The sequence below is a fragment of the Rhinatrema bivittatum genome, chromosome 3 (genome assembly GCF_901001135.1).
Source record: "Rhinatrema bivittatum chromosome 3, aRhiBiv1.1, whole genome shotgun sequence".
NCBI lineage: Eukaryota > Metazoa > Chordata > Amphibia > Gymnophiona > Rhinatrematidae > Rhinatrema > Rhinatrema bivittatum.
This window is the reverse complement of record NC_042617.1, coordinates 285913272-285929087: the sequence shown is the minus strand read 5'-3', so window position 1 is coordinate 285929087 and position 15816 is coordinate 285913272. Positions and strand designations below refer to the sequence as shown.

The 15816-nt window shown below is 42.6% G+C and overlaps 1 protein-coding gene across 10 annotated transcripts in view; it reads left to right on the top strand.

Annotated features, from left to right (window-relative positions):
• The window catches only part of R3HDM2 (R3H domain containing 2), a 447291-nt gene that overhangs the window by 205278 nt on the left and 226197 nt on the right, over positions 1-15816 (top strand). For all 10 annotated transcript variants that reach the window (XM_029594890.1, XM_029594896.1, XM_029594892.1 and 7 more), the window contains exon 2: positions 11791-11991. In XM_029594890.1, the coding sequence (XP_029450750.1) occupies positions 11791-11991 (201 nt within the window). The remainder of the gene's footprint in view (positions 1-11790; positions 11992-15816) is intronic.

The window sequence follows — 15816 nt, the reverse complement described above, 5'->3', positions numbered from 1 at the left end:
TCAAGAGGAGGGTCGTCTATATCATCCAACTTGACGACATGAATGTTGAGCGCTCTCTAGACTCATTGCTGTTGCTGTACAAGAAAGTGAGGATATTGTGACTTCTACCAGGAAGCCTTCAACTAGAAGAGCTTACCTTTTTAAAGGGAAGAGATTTTTTTTCTTGGTGTCTAGCAAACTCCATGGACCTGCTTCCCTGTAAGTCATAGGAGTTGTTCCAATATTTATTCTCCTTCATTAGGTCTCAGTACTTTTTCAGTCAAAGTGCATCTCAGTGCCATTGTGGCTTACCATATTCATGTATGGCAAACCGATATCCATACATCCTTTAGTTTTGAAGTTCATGAAAGATTTGTAGCGTGCGAGACATCCAGTTGCCTAGCCACTGGTGTCATGGGATCTCCATGTTCTAATACAATTAATGCAAACTCTGAAAACACTGATGTTAGTCTCCATTATGTCAGCTTAGTTCATTACTCACTGTACATGTAGTTTTTCCACACCACAGTGGTACTGCATATTCACACCTACTTTCTGTCTAAAGTAGTCATGGCTTTTCATGTGAATCAAGCCATTGTGTTGCCCATGTTCTTTGCATGAACTTATGCACATGAAGGGGAGAAAGCTATCCATTCACTGGACTGTAAAATAGTCTTGGTTTATTATCTGACGAGAACTCAATCACATCATCAGGCTTCTTTACTTTGTATCTTATGATCCTAACTGTCTAAGAATAGCAGTTGCCAACCGCATGATGTCTGTCTGACAGATTGTATCGCATATTGCTATGCTCTAGCTTAGGGGTGGCGAACTCCAGTCCTCGAGGGCCACAAACAGGCCAGGTTTTCAGGAAAACCACAATGAATATACATGAGAGAGTTTTGCATACATTGGAGGCAGAGCATGCAGATCTATCTCATGTATATTCATTGTGGATATCCTGAAAACCAGTTTGCCACCTGTGCTCTAGCTCAGTGGTTCTCAACCTTTTTTTGGCCGGGACACTCCTGACAGATGGTTCTCACATGCGACCATCATGGGGCTAAATGTAAACATGCACTCTGCATCCACAGGAATCCCCTCGACCCCCAGCAATGAGTACAGAGCAGATCTAGGGCATTACCCTGTACAACTCGCCATACAAAAAATATGTTCTGGTTCTGATGACATCTCAGTAAAAGCAAAACAAACTCCCTTCACTACCAGGCACAATAGCCTTCCTTATGAAGACAGTAATTTACCACTAATGCATATCCTATTGAGAAAACACAATAAACAAGATTGATACAAATGCCTACATGCTAGTAAAATCCCTCACCTCTGTCACACACCCAGAACTGACCTTTACCAAGTACAGAAAAACCACAAATTATAAATATGGAGACAGAAACTGGAATGGAAAACCAGAAAAGCCACTCTGCATGCAGTGTGAACCTGGAGAAATGGAAAGAGAAATATAGCACCTAACAGACTCTTAAGATTTGCAATAATGCACACAAACTAATCCGCACAAAGCTACACCTATATTATGGAACACACTTAAACAGTAACAACCCTATCTAAGAAATACAACTATTAAACCAGGCCCTAAACACTAATACATTTCCTGTTGGGAAAACAGAATAAGCCAAGCTGCTATAGAGCCCCACATAAAAAAAAAAAATAATTGTAAAGCTATACTAAAAATGTTACAAAACAGCTGTTGAACAGAAAAATATCCAACAATTAAAATAAAAATTATTAAAACATGTCCAAATATCAATAAAATATTTCAAAACAGCAGACATCACATAATACCCAATAATTAAAATGGCAGTCAAACAAGAAAAAGAAATTTAAAAAGCCCCCTTTACTTACCCTCTCCAGCAACTCTCCTACTCCTTTCCCTTCAAGGCCAATATCACTCACCAGAAGCAGCAAGGGCTGCTGAAGCTCTGTCCTCACAGTCCTCTTCCTTAGCACCCACAACCAGAGAGAGAGACACACACCCACACACACACACCCCCACACACACACCCACGACCAGTCTCTGTCTCTTTCACACCAGTCGTCTTCCTGACCAGTCTCTGTCTCAATCATACTTATGCTCTCTTATATACAAGCTCTCAATCACACACAAATGCTCTCGCACCGATTCACACCCACAAGCTCTCACCCAGGCATCCAGTCATACCCACAGACACAAGCTCTCACCCAGTCACACCAGCTCTCACCCTGGCACCCATTCACACCCACAGACACAAGCTCTCACCCAGTCACACCAGCTCTCACCCTGGCACCCATTCACACTCACAGAAACAAGCTCTTACCCAAGCACCCAGTCACACCAGCTCTCACCCAGTCTTCCATTCACACCCACACACCAGCTCTCACCCTGGCACCCATTCATACCAGCTCTCACCCAGGCACCCATTCACACACCCACAGACACAACTCTCACCCAGGCACCCATTCACACATAGACACACAAGCTCTTACCAAAAACTTCTTCTTCCTTCACTGCAGGAATGGGCTCCCGTTCTGCCTCTGCTTTACTCTGGCGGGCCTTCTTTTTTCACTGCCACGGGGATGGGCTCCCTCTTTTTTGTTTGGGTGACTAGAGAATTAGATCAAAGACAAGTACTCAATGTGATTTATCTAGATTTCTTTTTTTTTTATGCATTTCAAATAAACACAAGAATTCCTTGTTACAGAATACTAAAGTATACAATGAAATATAAGACCAATATCGTGAAAAAAGACAGGCAAAAATTCAAGCATCCTCATATAATAAAAGGAAAATGGAGGGGAAACTAGAAAAAAGGGTAAATATATAACACCATGAAAAAGAATAATGAGAAGTCAAGCACCAGTTATCACCTTATATGGCCTATTAGGCATGTGAATCTAAGAACGACCGGAGTTGAGACTGTTTAAAGAAGATATCTAAATGTTAATTATATCTAATAAGGCACTTACAAGGATATTACAAGATAAATTGACCTCCCCTTGGACAACACTTCAGAATGCATAGAAAGAAATAGTTTCCTGCAGAGTTGGGTAGCTCTAGTGACATCAGGATATATCCTTAACTTTTGCCCATAATACAAAAGAAGTTGATTATGAAAGAAAAATCTAAGAATATTATTTCTATCGGAGGAAAAATCAAAGACTAACAGAGTTTCTCATTGCGAGATCTCTGTGGTATACGAAGTTTCAAGAATGTTCGTAATGTCTAAGGCACATTCCTGGGGCAAATTCCCACCTGGGTCGTCTTCAGCTTGTGGTAAATAATATGCCTTGGTTATTACTGGCATATAGCAGCATTATATCTAGATTTCTGCAAAGCTTTTGACACTGTTCCACATAAGAGGCTCATAAACAAAATGAGAAGCCTGGGAATGGGTCCCAAGATGGTAGAGTGGGTTACAATTTGACTGACTGACAGACGACAGCAGCAAGTGATGGTAAATCGGAACCTACTTTGAGGAGAGAAGAATGGAGTGCCTCAAGGATTAGTTCTGGGGCTGGTTCTGTTCAATATCTTTGTGAGCGTCATAGTAGAAGGGTTAGAAGGAAAACTTGGTTTTTTTGTTTTTTTTGCAGATGATACTAAAATCTGCAACAGAGTGGGCACACCTGAAGGAGTAGAAAGAATGAAAAGTGATCTAGGAAAGCCAGAGGAGTAATCAAAAATCTGGCAGCTGGAATTCAATGCCAAGAAGTTCAGGGTCATGCATTTGGGGTACAGTAATCCAAAGGAGCTCTGTGTGATAGGGAGTGAAAGATTGATCTTCAAGGACCAGGAAAGAGATCTTGGGGTGATAGTATCTGATGATCTGAAGGCAGCAAAGTAATGTGACTAGGGTGACTAAGGCCAGAGGGATGCTGGGCTGCATAAAGAGAGGGACAATCAGCAGATAAAAGGAAGTGATGATGCCTCTGTACAACACTGTTACTAGATGCCAAAAAGTTTTATGGCCCAACTAATTACAAAATCTAGCGCAAAAGTAGCCCAAATTTTATAGCTCCTATTATAGGCTATGACCGCTATACAGAAACTAAAAAAATTCAAATCACATTTTAATTATGCTAGATTCCACACAGAGTCCTGCATTGCATGCAGACATATTGACAGAAAATCCTGAGTCTAATAACTATGGATATAAAAAAGTCTTAAGGCTAGAAAAGCCTAGAAATCTTGGTATGCAAATTTACTATATTGTTGTTCTGTTTTACTCAAGGCTGACCAAGGGCCAAACCTACACCTAACACATGTTAAGATATGGGTTCCAAGTGTCTTTTTTTTTTTTTTTTTGTAGGGTTTTCTGGGTGGCACCACGGCAGTGTGTGTTTTTCTGTTCAACAACTTGCCAACTACAAGACCCTGCTGGCACCAATTTTACGTACTTGTAGATGGGGCTGGAGCACCTGGGAATCATTCCTGTACAATTTAGGAATTTTGAACCTGTGGATGAGGTGAAATAGGTTCAGGGGGTTTGTCAATTTTGACAGTTTGGATTGCTGTAGTGAGCAGGGCTTTTTTTCAATGGTGAAAGGGGGCCAAGGACAGAGCGTAAGAATGGCAGTTTCTATTGTGTGTTGGCTATTAGGGAAAGCACAAATTTTGTGTTAAAAAGAAAACAGAACGGAGGGAGGGGGGCAGCAATACAATCCCCATTTGGAGATGCATGTCCACCATCTGCTGGAGATGGAGAATACTGGCAGCCTGGGGTCATTGCAGGGTTATATATACTGTGACATCAGCTTGCTCTGTGTCCATCTGCATGGATGGCAGGGGAGCATAAACCCACTGTTCCTGAGTCCATCCATCTACACACTAGGAAATTACTACCATAAGCCACTTGCTGGGCAGACAGGATGGTCCATTGCTGCTATGCCATCATTGCTAAGTTACTGTGCTATGATTGTTCCTGAGTCTACCCCCTTGGAGTATCATATTAAGTCCTCTAGCTCTGATTTCTTTCTACTGCAAAAAGCTCAGATCTCCTTATTAATACCCCTCAGATATTTAAAAGTCTCTGTCATATCTCCCATGTCCCTCCTTTCCTCCAGAGTATACATATTTAGGTCCTTCAGTCTCATCTCATTTGTCTTTTGGTTGTCTTTCTCTGGACTATCTGTATCCATTTTGAGATACGGTCTCCAGAACTAAACAGCACAGTATTCCAGGTGAGGCATCACCAGAAACCTTTATAGCAGTGTTGCCATTTTGGCAGATTTCACGCCCAGTTGGGCTAGTTTTTTAGATCGGCTGTGGGAAATTTGGGGCTTTTGTGAGTTGCGTTTCTTGGGACTACTTTTAAGTGTATGTACTTTTTTTTTTTTGGTGCAATATTATCTTTTTGAAACTTTCAAATGCACCAATCAGAATGTGTGGGTAAAATAGAAAAACAGACATCTTCCAGCACATTAGTTCCGCCTGCTCTCCCAAAGTGCTAATGCTGATTGGTCATCAGCTACTGCCCAGTTCTAGAAGGATTGGCTCTGAGCTGACATGAAAGCAGACGTTCCCGCCATTTTTTCCTTCCCTTTCCACGCTGGACCCACTCCTCTTGGAGTTCATGCTTCAAAAGCTCCCTAGACTGAGGTCTGTGGTTCCGGTGCCCACGTTTCAAGAAAATATGGGGTGATATTCCATTTATTTTGTTGAGCCCAAGAAGTAGGGCTCCTTTCGTCTCATCTTGGATCTCAAGAGGATCAACCATCACTTGAAGGTGACTCATTTTCCAATGGAAATCTTAAACTCTGTAATAATGGCGGTGTAATTGGGGGAATTTCTGACCTCCTTAGATCTGTCAGAGACTTACTTTCATATTCCCATCTGATTGGAACACCAACGCTTTCTATGCTTTGCGGTGTTGATGCGCCGTTATCAGTTTTGGGCGCTGCCTTTTGGTCTAGCCACTGCTCCCAGAACATTTTCCAAGATTATGGTGATGGTGGCAGTGGCCTTGTGAAAAGAAAGAATCCTGGTGCACCCGTATTTGGACGACTGGTAGATTTGAGCCAAGTCTCAGGAAGAGAGCCACCTGGTGACACACAAATTGATCTCCTTATTGGAGGAGCTCGACTGGGTGGTGAACCTGACCAAGAGCAATCTTCAACCATTCCAGTTGTTGGAGTATCTGGGGGTATGGTTCGAGACAGGACATGACAGAGTTTTCCTACTGAAAGTTCAGATCCAGGTATTGATGTCTCAAGTGCGTTAGTTGATGAACACCATTTACCCGATGGTGTGGTTCTACCTACAGGTACTCGGCTTAATGACAACTACCCTGGAAGTGGTGCCATGGGCAAGGGCGCATATGCGTCTTCTTCAGTGCTCTCTACTATCTTGTTGGAACCCACAGTCTCAGGATTATGCGGTTTGGCTCCACTTGCTGATGGAAATCTGGTCCCGCCTCCAGTGATGGTTGCAGGAGGATCATATTTTAAAAATGGGAGTTCCTTTGTCCTCTTTGGCCTGGTTGGTACTCACAACAGATGCGAGATTCCATGGTTGGGGGGCTCACTGTCTGGAGTTAATGGCCCAGGGTCGCTAGAATGCCATAGAGTCCCGCTGGAACATCAATCGCCTGGAAGCCCGGGCGATACAGCTGGTATGCTTGCAGTTCATCCACAGGCTGCGGAATTAAGTGGTTTGCATGATGTCGAACAATGCGATGACGGTGGCCTATATAAATCGCCAAGGAGGAACCAAGAGCCAGCAATTGTCTCAGGAAATAGACCAGCTGATGGAATGGGCAGAAGTTAATCTGCAGATGATCTCGGCTTCTCACATTGCAGGAAAAGACAACATAAGAGCGGACTTTCTCAGCAGGGAGAGTCTGGACCCAGAAGAGTGGGTGGTGTCAGCTGAGGCATTGATTGTGGATCGCTAGGACATTTCATTCCTAGACCTGCTCACAACTTCTCGAAATGCAATGGTTCCTCACTTCTACAGTCGCAGGAGAGATCCGTGGTCCCTGGGAATATACGCTGTCATACAGGTCTGGCCGGAAGACAGATTGCTTTATGCCTTTGCTCCGTGGCCCTTTCTGGGCAGGGTAATTCGCAGGATTGAAAGCCACGAGGGCTAGTACACCTGGTGGTGCTGGGCTGGTCCAGGCATCCATGGTATGCGGATTTGCAACGATTCCTGGTGGAGGCCCCCCTTTGTCTTCCGCCGCACCTGGATCTGCTTCAGCAGGGACTGGTTCTTCATGAGGATCTGACTCGATTCTATCTTATGGTTTGAACCTTGAAAGGGCTCATCTGTTAAACATGGCTATCCCTCTGCGGTGATTGCCACATTACTCTGCATTCACAAATTCTCTACTTCCTTGGCTTATGTGCGGATTTGGAGAGTTTTTGAGGCCTGGTGTGAGGAGCAGGGTGTTCTTCCTCGTTCAGTTAAGATCCCTCTCAATCTGGATTTTTTGCAGGATGGATTGTATAAAAGCTTGGACCTTAATTCCTTGACGTGCAGGTTGTGGCTCTTACCTGTTTCAGAGGCCTGGTGAATGGTGTTTCCTTGTTGTCTCATCCTGATGTGGCCTGTTTTTTGAAGGGAATGAAGTATCTTAGGCTTCTCTTGAGGTTACCTGTTCCATTGTGGAATCTTAATTTAGTGCTGGACTTTTTTGGTGGGCCTTGCATTCCGACCACTTTGCTGCCTTTCCTTACAGTTTTTGACTTTGAAGACTGTGTTCCCTGGTGGCTTTATGTTCTGCGTGTTGGATTTCTGAGCTGCAGGCCTTGCTTTGCCAGGAGCTGTTCCATCCTTGCCCAAGGTAGTCTCAGACTTTCATTTGAATTAGTCCATCTCCTTGCCATCCCTGGATAAGGTCAGGGATGTGGAGGAGTTTCGCCTTTTGCGTTCCTTGGATGTTAAGCGTCTTGTCTTGTGTGGTATCTGGAGTTCTCCGAGTCCTTTCGAAAGATGGATCGCCTGTTTGTTCTCTGTGGCAGGAATAAGCAGAGCGCTCCAGTTTCGCTGGCTACCATAACTCATTGGATTAAGGAGGTGGTCCTGGCCGCATATGTGAATGCTGGAAAGCCGTTACTTACTTGAGTTAGGGCTCAGGCAGTGCCATGGGCAGAAGTTAGTCTGTTTCTCGTCGATGTCTGCCGAGTTGCGACATGGTCCTCCTTACACACTTTTTCCAGGTTTTATCATCTGGATGTGCAGGCCCAGGAGGATACAGCCTTTGCACATCCAGTGTTGACTGGACCGTGGTCAGCCTCCCACCCTGTAGGGAAGTAGCTTTGGTACATCCTGAGTCCATCTGTGTACACGCTAGGAAACAGAGAAATTACTTACCTGATAAATTTGTAGACAGGTGGACCCGGCTTCCTGCTCCCGGCTGCCGCATGAGTATGTCAGTAGTCCTCGTGTGGAGCTCTGGGTCCCAAGGGATTACTGGTAAGTGTTCATCCTAGCTTGGGGTGCCTAGACCCTTATGTGAATTCATTGTTTTATGGTTGGTTATCTATTTTTAATCATGTTTTTTAATAAAGTTTTTTGCTAGTCTGTCCACAGTTGCTTTTGAAGAGAATACTGGCAGCTGAGGTCACTCAGCCAGTGATGTCAGCTTGCTCCGTCTCCATCTGCTGGCAGGGGAACATAGACTCGGGGCCAGTGAATTTATCTGTCTACACTAAGGAAAACAAAATTATCAGATAAGTAATTTCTCTATAACTTATACAAAGTCACTGTTGGGAGGGGGGTTAACCTGCATGGAGCAGCAGTTTCTACCCTAAAAGAAGAGAAAAAGCTTGCTGGGCAGACTGGATTGACCATTGGATCTTTTTCTGTCATCATTTACTGTTTCTGTGTAACCTGAAGTTCTGCTGTTGCATAATTAGCCAGTCAGCACTAGTCAGTAGGGCACAGGTATGTGTAAAGAAAGACGTCTCTACAGACCCAATTATTAGTAGGGCTGCTGCCATCTCATGGTGAAGATATATAATTGTCTATTGCTCTTACTCTGATTCCAACTGAGAAGAATTTTTTGCCCTTTTGAAAATAATGTTTGCTACTTTATTTACGTGCATTTTTATCCCATTTCACCTTATCTTTTATTTTTTTTTATTTATATTTAATTGTATTTTTCCATAAAGGAGTATTCCTCATTTTCCATTAGTTATTGAATTCTCTGCCCCAGACAATGCTCTTGGGGATCACAGGAAACTCTTGCTAGCTCTGTGAACTACAGGAATGCATCTGTTCAGATTGTTCCTCTGCACCCCTCTATTGTTGAGACTGCTGCTTCTGCAGCCTTAATCTTTACTCTCCCCCAGGTTCAAGCACATCACATTTGCAGTGTGCCTATATAGAGCCAAAATTGGGGAGGGGAATGCGAGCAGGACTCAAAGGGGTATGGGGAGCAATGCAATTATTTAAAAACAATGTTGAAAGGCTTTCAATTTAAAAAAAAAACAAAACAAAAAAACTTTGCATAGGAAGAGATGTAAAATCATGCAAATTTGCCACAATGGCAGCACAGAATTTGCTAACACTTGCTGCAGAAAAGTCTGCCTCAGGAAACAGGGGGGCCTTGGATATAGTTGATTGTCTCCAGTCTCTTCTGTAAGTGAATGACTGATACCCTTGACGGTGGGGTTGAGGACCTCCTTCACCCAAACAGCCTAGGGCAGCAGCAGCAGGAATGGCAGATGAATTACATAAGATTAGGCAGAACCTGTGCATCAACCCCGGTGTGCAGTTTCCTTGCTTGCGGGTGAAGAGAATTTTGAGTGGATGAACATGGTTGGGCAGTGCCTGCCTCATCTGAAGTTCTAAAGAAAACTTGTTTTGGTTTGATACAATAGTATTAGTCAACATTTTCTCTTTTTTTTTGTTGTCTACATGAACTATTTTACATTTTTTTTTTAATCTCTTCCTTTGAAAAATAAATAAATTAAACTGTGACCTAGATTTTTTCTGTATGTCTCTGGCTTAATTTTTTTTTCTTTCTCCTGGCTACCTTTTGGTTCATTTTCTTTTAGGTTTCCATTTCAGTGTTTTTCCTTTTCTTGTCTGTTCTATCTTAATTTTCATTATTTCTCACCTTGTTTTCCTTTTCTATCATTTATACTCCATCTCCTGCTATTGAGGCGCTCTTAAATAAATTGCTCGTTTTCGTTTTGTGTGCATATTACTTCACGACCCATTTAACCTATAACAACTACAATTTCAGGATAAATAGATCTGTATCGAAACTAGTAACTGGAGTAACATTTTCTCAGAAAACCTAGGGATCTAGCCGGAAATTGGGAATAACCAGATTTTTTTTCCCTGTGTACACATTATCTCCTGAATTCAGCCTACAGCAACCGCATTTTCAGATAGGTAGATGCATAAAAAAGCCACAAACTGGAATAATGTTTTCTCAGAAAACTTGTCTATATACCCCAGAAATGGTGGGGAGGAAAATCCCTTCTTTTGGCTGCAGTAGCAGCACTGGCCAGAAAGGTGTCAGTATCTTATTATAATAGAGAATACAGACACATTGTGGCTACTTTGAAAACTGCAGCTTGTATAAATGGATGGATAACACCACTTTCAAACAAATCAATATTGTGAGAAAAAAAAAGCACCTCTTAAGAATAGTTCTGCAATTCTTTGCTTACCTCTTTATCATCCTTAGCACTTCTCTTGTTTGAGTGTTTTCTGGCCCTATTGACCCCCTCGCCATCTCCCTTCTTTTCCTTTAGTTCTCCCTGCCTTTCTGCTCTCCCTCTACGTCTGATGCCCAGTCCAAACACAAACCCCCCCCACACACACTAACAAATTGTGTGTGTAGTCCTGGGGTTCAGACTGAGCTGCTGAATTAAAATTTGTACTCTATCATGCAGCGCAAAGCACTCATCTGGCTGCTTTTGAAGTATGGAGTTATTTTGGGTATCCATCCATACAAGCCAAGGTACAAGGAAGAGCCCCTAAACTTGTAAAGGAGACACAAGGATTTACATATACTGAAACATTCTTTAAAATGTGGGTGTTTACATTAGAAAAAAAAAAGATGTTAGGGGGAGATTTAATTACATTCTACAATTATATCAGTGGATCTTACAGAAAATTCTTAGTTCAGGGCTTCCTAAACCTGTCCTGCAGATCCCACAGCTGGTCAGGTGTTTGGGAGAATAGCAGTGAATATGCATAAGAGACATTTTCATATTGTATCTCCAGTAATTCAGCTTTTTCCATTCATATTTATTATGGATCTCTTGACAACCTGACCGGCTGTGGGGTCCCTAGGACATGTTTGGGAAGGTCTGCATTAGTTGAGACTACTACTCCAGGAGCAATGAATCAAGTGGACTTACTCTTGGGTTGATTTCATCACCTTCACAAGGGATTCTTTACTCAGAGTGGTGGAATTAAGGAGCAGTTTTCCAATAGAGCCAGTCATGGCTGCCATACTGAATCACTTTTAGTATAAATGGGACAGGTTTTTCGAGGAAAAATATATTAATGGGAATGATGATGTAATTACACGCTACAGAAAAATGCTAAATCCAGCAGTTCTGAGCTGATCGCCAGACTTAACCTTGGGGTCAGGAAGAATGTTTTTTCTTCTGTTCGGAGGTTTGCATTCCTCTGGATTTCAACTTTCAGGCGTTTAGAGGAATCTTGAAGGACCACTGGTCCTCCTTCAACCTAACCAAGTATGTACATGCTCTTCAGCTGCCAATTTACCCATACACCCTTTGGAAGATAAGCCACTGAAGAAAGGATTTGATACTGCTTTCCTGGTTGACTCCTGTAATAGTTGCCTTACCTGTTTTCTCTCCCTAATGCAGGATTCTGCAGGCTTTGTCGTCCTTGTGGTGTCCAAGATGTCCAACAGCAACACCACCCAAGAAACGCTGGAAATAATGAAGGAGTCTGAGAAGAGGCTGGTGGAGGAATCTGTGAACAAAAGCAAATTTGTTTCCAGGTCACCAAGTAAAGAAGAGGTGGAGAAAGAGGGAGATGACACCAGCCAGCGGCAGGATTCTCAGGTAATGCCAAGGCACTAGAGGAAGGAACAGGGTATCAGTCAAATTGAAACCTAGAATGTGATGGTGGTCAGGGACCACAGGGCCCATCCAGTCTGCCCAAACCACATCTATTACATACCAAAGACTCCAGTGGATCTTTATTTTTTATTTTATTTAAAAGCATTTATCACCCGCCACTCCAAAGACTGAGGCGAGTTACAATAGTAAAAACATACATAATGGTAAGAGACATACATGAACATGTACTAATATCACAAAGAAGCCATAGCAGACTGTTAAGATGGCCCGCTTGATATGTATACACATGCTGCCCAGAATGGCGGCACTTGCATGAGTTGTTCAGTGGATCTTTCAGTCAATTCGGAAACTCCTGTTCGAAAAGACAGGTTTTTAGATTCTTTTAAAATTCCTTGGTATCCGTTGTAAGCTGGAGTTGTTCAGATAATGAGTTCCACAATATGGGATCAGCTACCGAGATCGCATGTTCTCGTACTTCGCCCAAGTGAGCCTGGTGTAATGTGGGAATGACAAGCAAACCTTTATTAGCTGATCTGGGTGTTCTTTGTGGGGTATAGACATGAAGAGCTGCACCTAACCACAGGGCGACTTTGCCGAAGATGATTTTGTGGATAATTGTCAATACTTTGTATTGAATTCTAAAATGGATAGGTAACCAGTGAAGCATAGAGAGAATGGGAGTGGGAGTGATGTGAATTCTGTAATAGCTGTAGTGCTCTCATTGTGCAATCTACCAGAAAAGAGCAATTGTAACACTGTTCTAAAATCTTAAGGCTTGAGGAGAGATTTTTGTCCGCGAAGCATGCGTAGTTTGTAACAACCAGTTTTTAACAAATTGCAAATGTTTTCTCATGTTGAGATTAGTATCTAATAGGACACCCTAAATTGCGAACATATGAGATTGTAATTATATGATTACAAAAAATGAACTTGGGTAATTATTCAGTAAGGGATTGTCTAATCAGATTATTTTGGTTTTTGAAATGTTAAGGTTAAGGAAGTTGCGAAATAGCCACTTGTCAATGGCTGCAAGATAAATTTGTAGATGTTTTAAAGTATTAGTGATTGAGTAAATAACCAGGAAAATCAACTGAATGTTGTCTTGTGCTTTCCTTCATCAATTTGTAGCTAGAGGCCATCTGTACTTATCCCATCCTTTCTTAAACTCTGTTACCGTTACCTCCACAACTTCCTCTGGAAGGCTATTCAATGCATCCATCACCCAGTCTGCAAAGTAATATTTTAGGATGTTGCTCTTTAGTCTCTCTATTGAGCCTATTATCATGACCTGCTGTTCTGGTTCTTCTTTCCACTGGAAAAGGTTTGTATCTTGTGCATTATTTATACCTTTGAGGTATTTGAATGTCTATGCCATATCCTTCCTCCCTCTCTCCAGGAAGCTCATTATGATTTTTTTTTTCAGCAATTGACTTAATATGGTGGTAACCTTCCTATGGGTTGAAGTCACAGCACCTGAAAGAATCAACAAGAGCTTTGCATTCCACTCTGGCATTGGCAATGGAGGAGCTCTTTACAAAATCTGTTCTGTGGTGGGGCAGTGTGTGGGACACGTAGGTGCCAGCTCTGTGAGTGCTTGAGTACTCCTAATATTATCTCCTGCATTTTTGTGGATTGGGAAGTGAGCGCTCCATGCTGTCCAACAGAAAGGAAGTGCTGCTCTTCCCTGCTATTTCCTTCACCTCCCCTTGAAGCCTATGGACTGCTGAGCTGCAGGGGTCCAGAGAGCAGAAGCAGTTGTAGGGCAGACAGTCTTCCTTCCTTTGGTGTGTCCTGAGGTGCAGTAGAGATGGGGAGGGCAACTGGTAGAGGGACTGGGAAAGCAAACAAGGAACAGAGAAGTAGTGAGGGGCCTGGCAGAGGAACTGAAAGAAGGAATCCTGGCTGGGAGATGAGAAGGAGGGGGAGGAGAGGGGGGAGGAGTAGACACAGGCCATGAGGGCAATGCCTAAGTGCTTTAAAAGAGGACATAGTTTGTCAGAAGGCAAAAGGAGCTGGAGGAAGGGGATACATGCTGGGTTAAAGGACATGGGCTATGATAAGAGGAGTGGGGTAAGGGGTTTGGCAAATGGAACTTAAAAAGAAAATAGGTGAAGAGGACTGGGACGGGGAGGAGGGGGCTGATAAACCAAGAGAAGGGGTTGTGAGATGAGAGGGGATCATGGTAGATGGAAGAGAAATGAAGGCGTGAGGGGAGGGATGAAAGTGGACGGAGGAGGTGAGAGAAAATAATGAGCTGTGGAGAGACAGCTAGTGAATAGAAAAAAAGATACACATGGTAGAAAAAGTAACAGAAATGATAAAGAAATGAGAGGAAGACCAGGAAACAAGTTTTAAAAGAAAATTTATGAAGAGCCAGAGAGGAAACTAAGAGAAAGCCAAGTGCAAGCATAGATAGAAGTTAGATTCAAACTATAGATACAAAGGCTGGAAAATTGTTTATTTTAAATTTATTTATTTATTTATTTAAAGTTTCTTTTATACCGATGACCGTTTACACATCGCATCGGTTTACAGTTAAAAAGGAACAAATGGGCAGAACCCTTACATATAACATTGAAAAAACAGGTTAACTTTTGGGCAGGGCCCTTACATGTAACTGAGAACAAGGTGGTTAAAAGTGGGATAGGGTATAGAGCTGACTATGCCGCGAGCGTCCGTGATATCAATAAATAGATACAGCAAAATCAGTAAAATCACAACTATTTACAAAAGCTAATTACATAATTAGCCGAGTCAAAGTACAAAATCGATGGGCATGAGACATATTCCGAGAAATAGATTCCTAGTCATGTAGCAAATTCTTAGTTACTCAATTTTTAGTTAAACAGTGGGGGTTTATGTAATGGCAGGTGATGTGTGGTAAGCTTGCTGGAAGAGCCATGTTTTCAGTTTTCAGTGAAGATTTCAGTTTTCAGTGAAGATTTCTTTGCTAGCTGGGGAGATGAAACAAGGGTCGGGGAAGGAAGTATCTGCCCTTTTATTCTAACCCTGCAGTCATCTGGGTAAATAAAGTATTTTACTGGAAGGATGATTAAGGGGGGAGGAGGTTGTGGTGGTATGCAATGCCATGGGCTGAAAATATCTTAAAAATTGCTCTCCCTTGACAGATCTAATATTGAGAAGGTCAGAGCTTGAATCGAGGTAGAGTGAAGGGGAACACTGTTCCCCCCTGTTCACAAAAATAAAAAAATTCCCCTGTTTTCTCCATTCACAAGCAGAATGGCAGTCCACACACATAAGGTGACATCATCCAATGGAGCCCGGCATGTAATTTTTATGTCAAAGTTTCTAAAACTTTCTGCCTCACTGAGCATGCTCAAGCATGCCAACTCACCAAGCATCCATGTGTGTGGGGGTGGGCTTTATTCTGTGAAGACTCCAGATATGATTCCTCACTGCTCCTGCTTTGGGCTTTGTTTTTTGGCTTCCTTTCAGCAGGATCATTTGTAATGTTTTTGCCTTCTCTCCTGGTAGTTTCTCTAGGTAGGTTTTTCACTTGTTTTCTTAAGTTTTCATTCCATCTCAGTTCCGGGTCATTGTACCTGGTTAGCATTGATCTCCACCATCAAGTTTGATTTTGCTTCCCTTCTTTTCGATCAATCCATGGCTTGTGGGATCCAGTGATGCTCCCGCTGCGCCAGGGTCATGTCTATCACAGATCCCCATTATAGATATCTTGTGAATGGGGGCATTGCATGATGTCCAGAGGTGTTGAAAGTGTGCAGTTATGACCCTGAAATGATGACTGACCAGTGTGGAACTTGTGGAGAAACACGTCTAGCATTG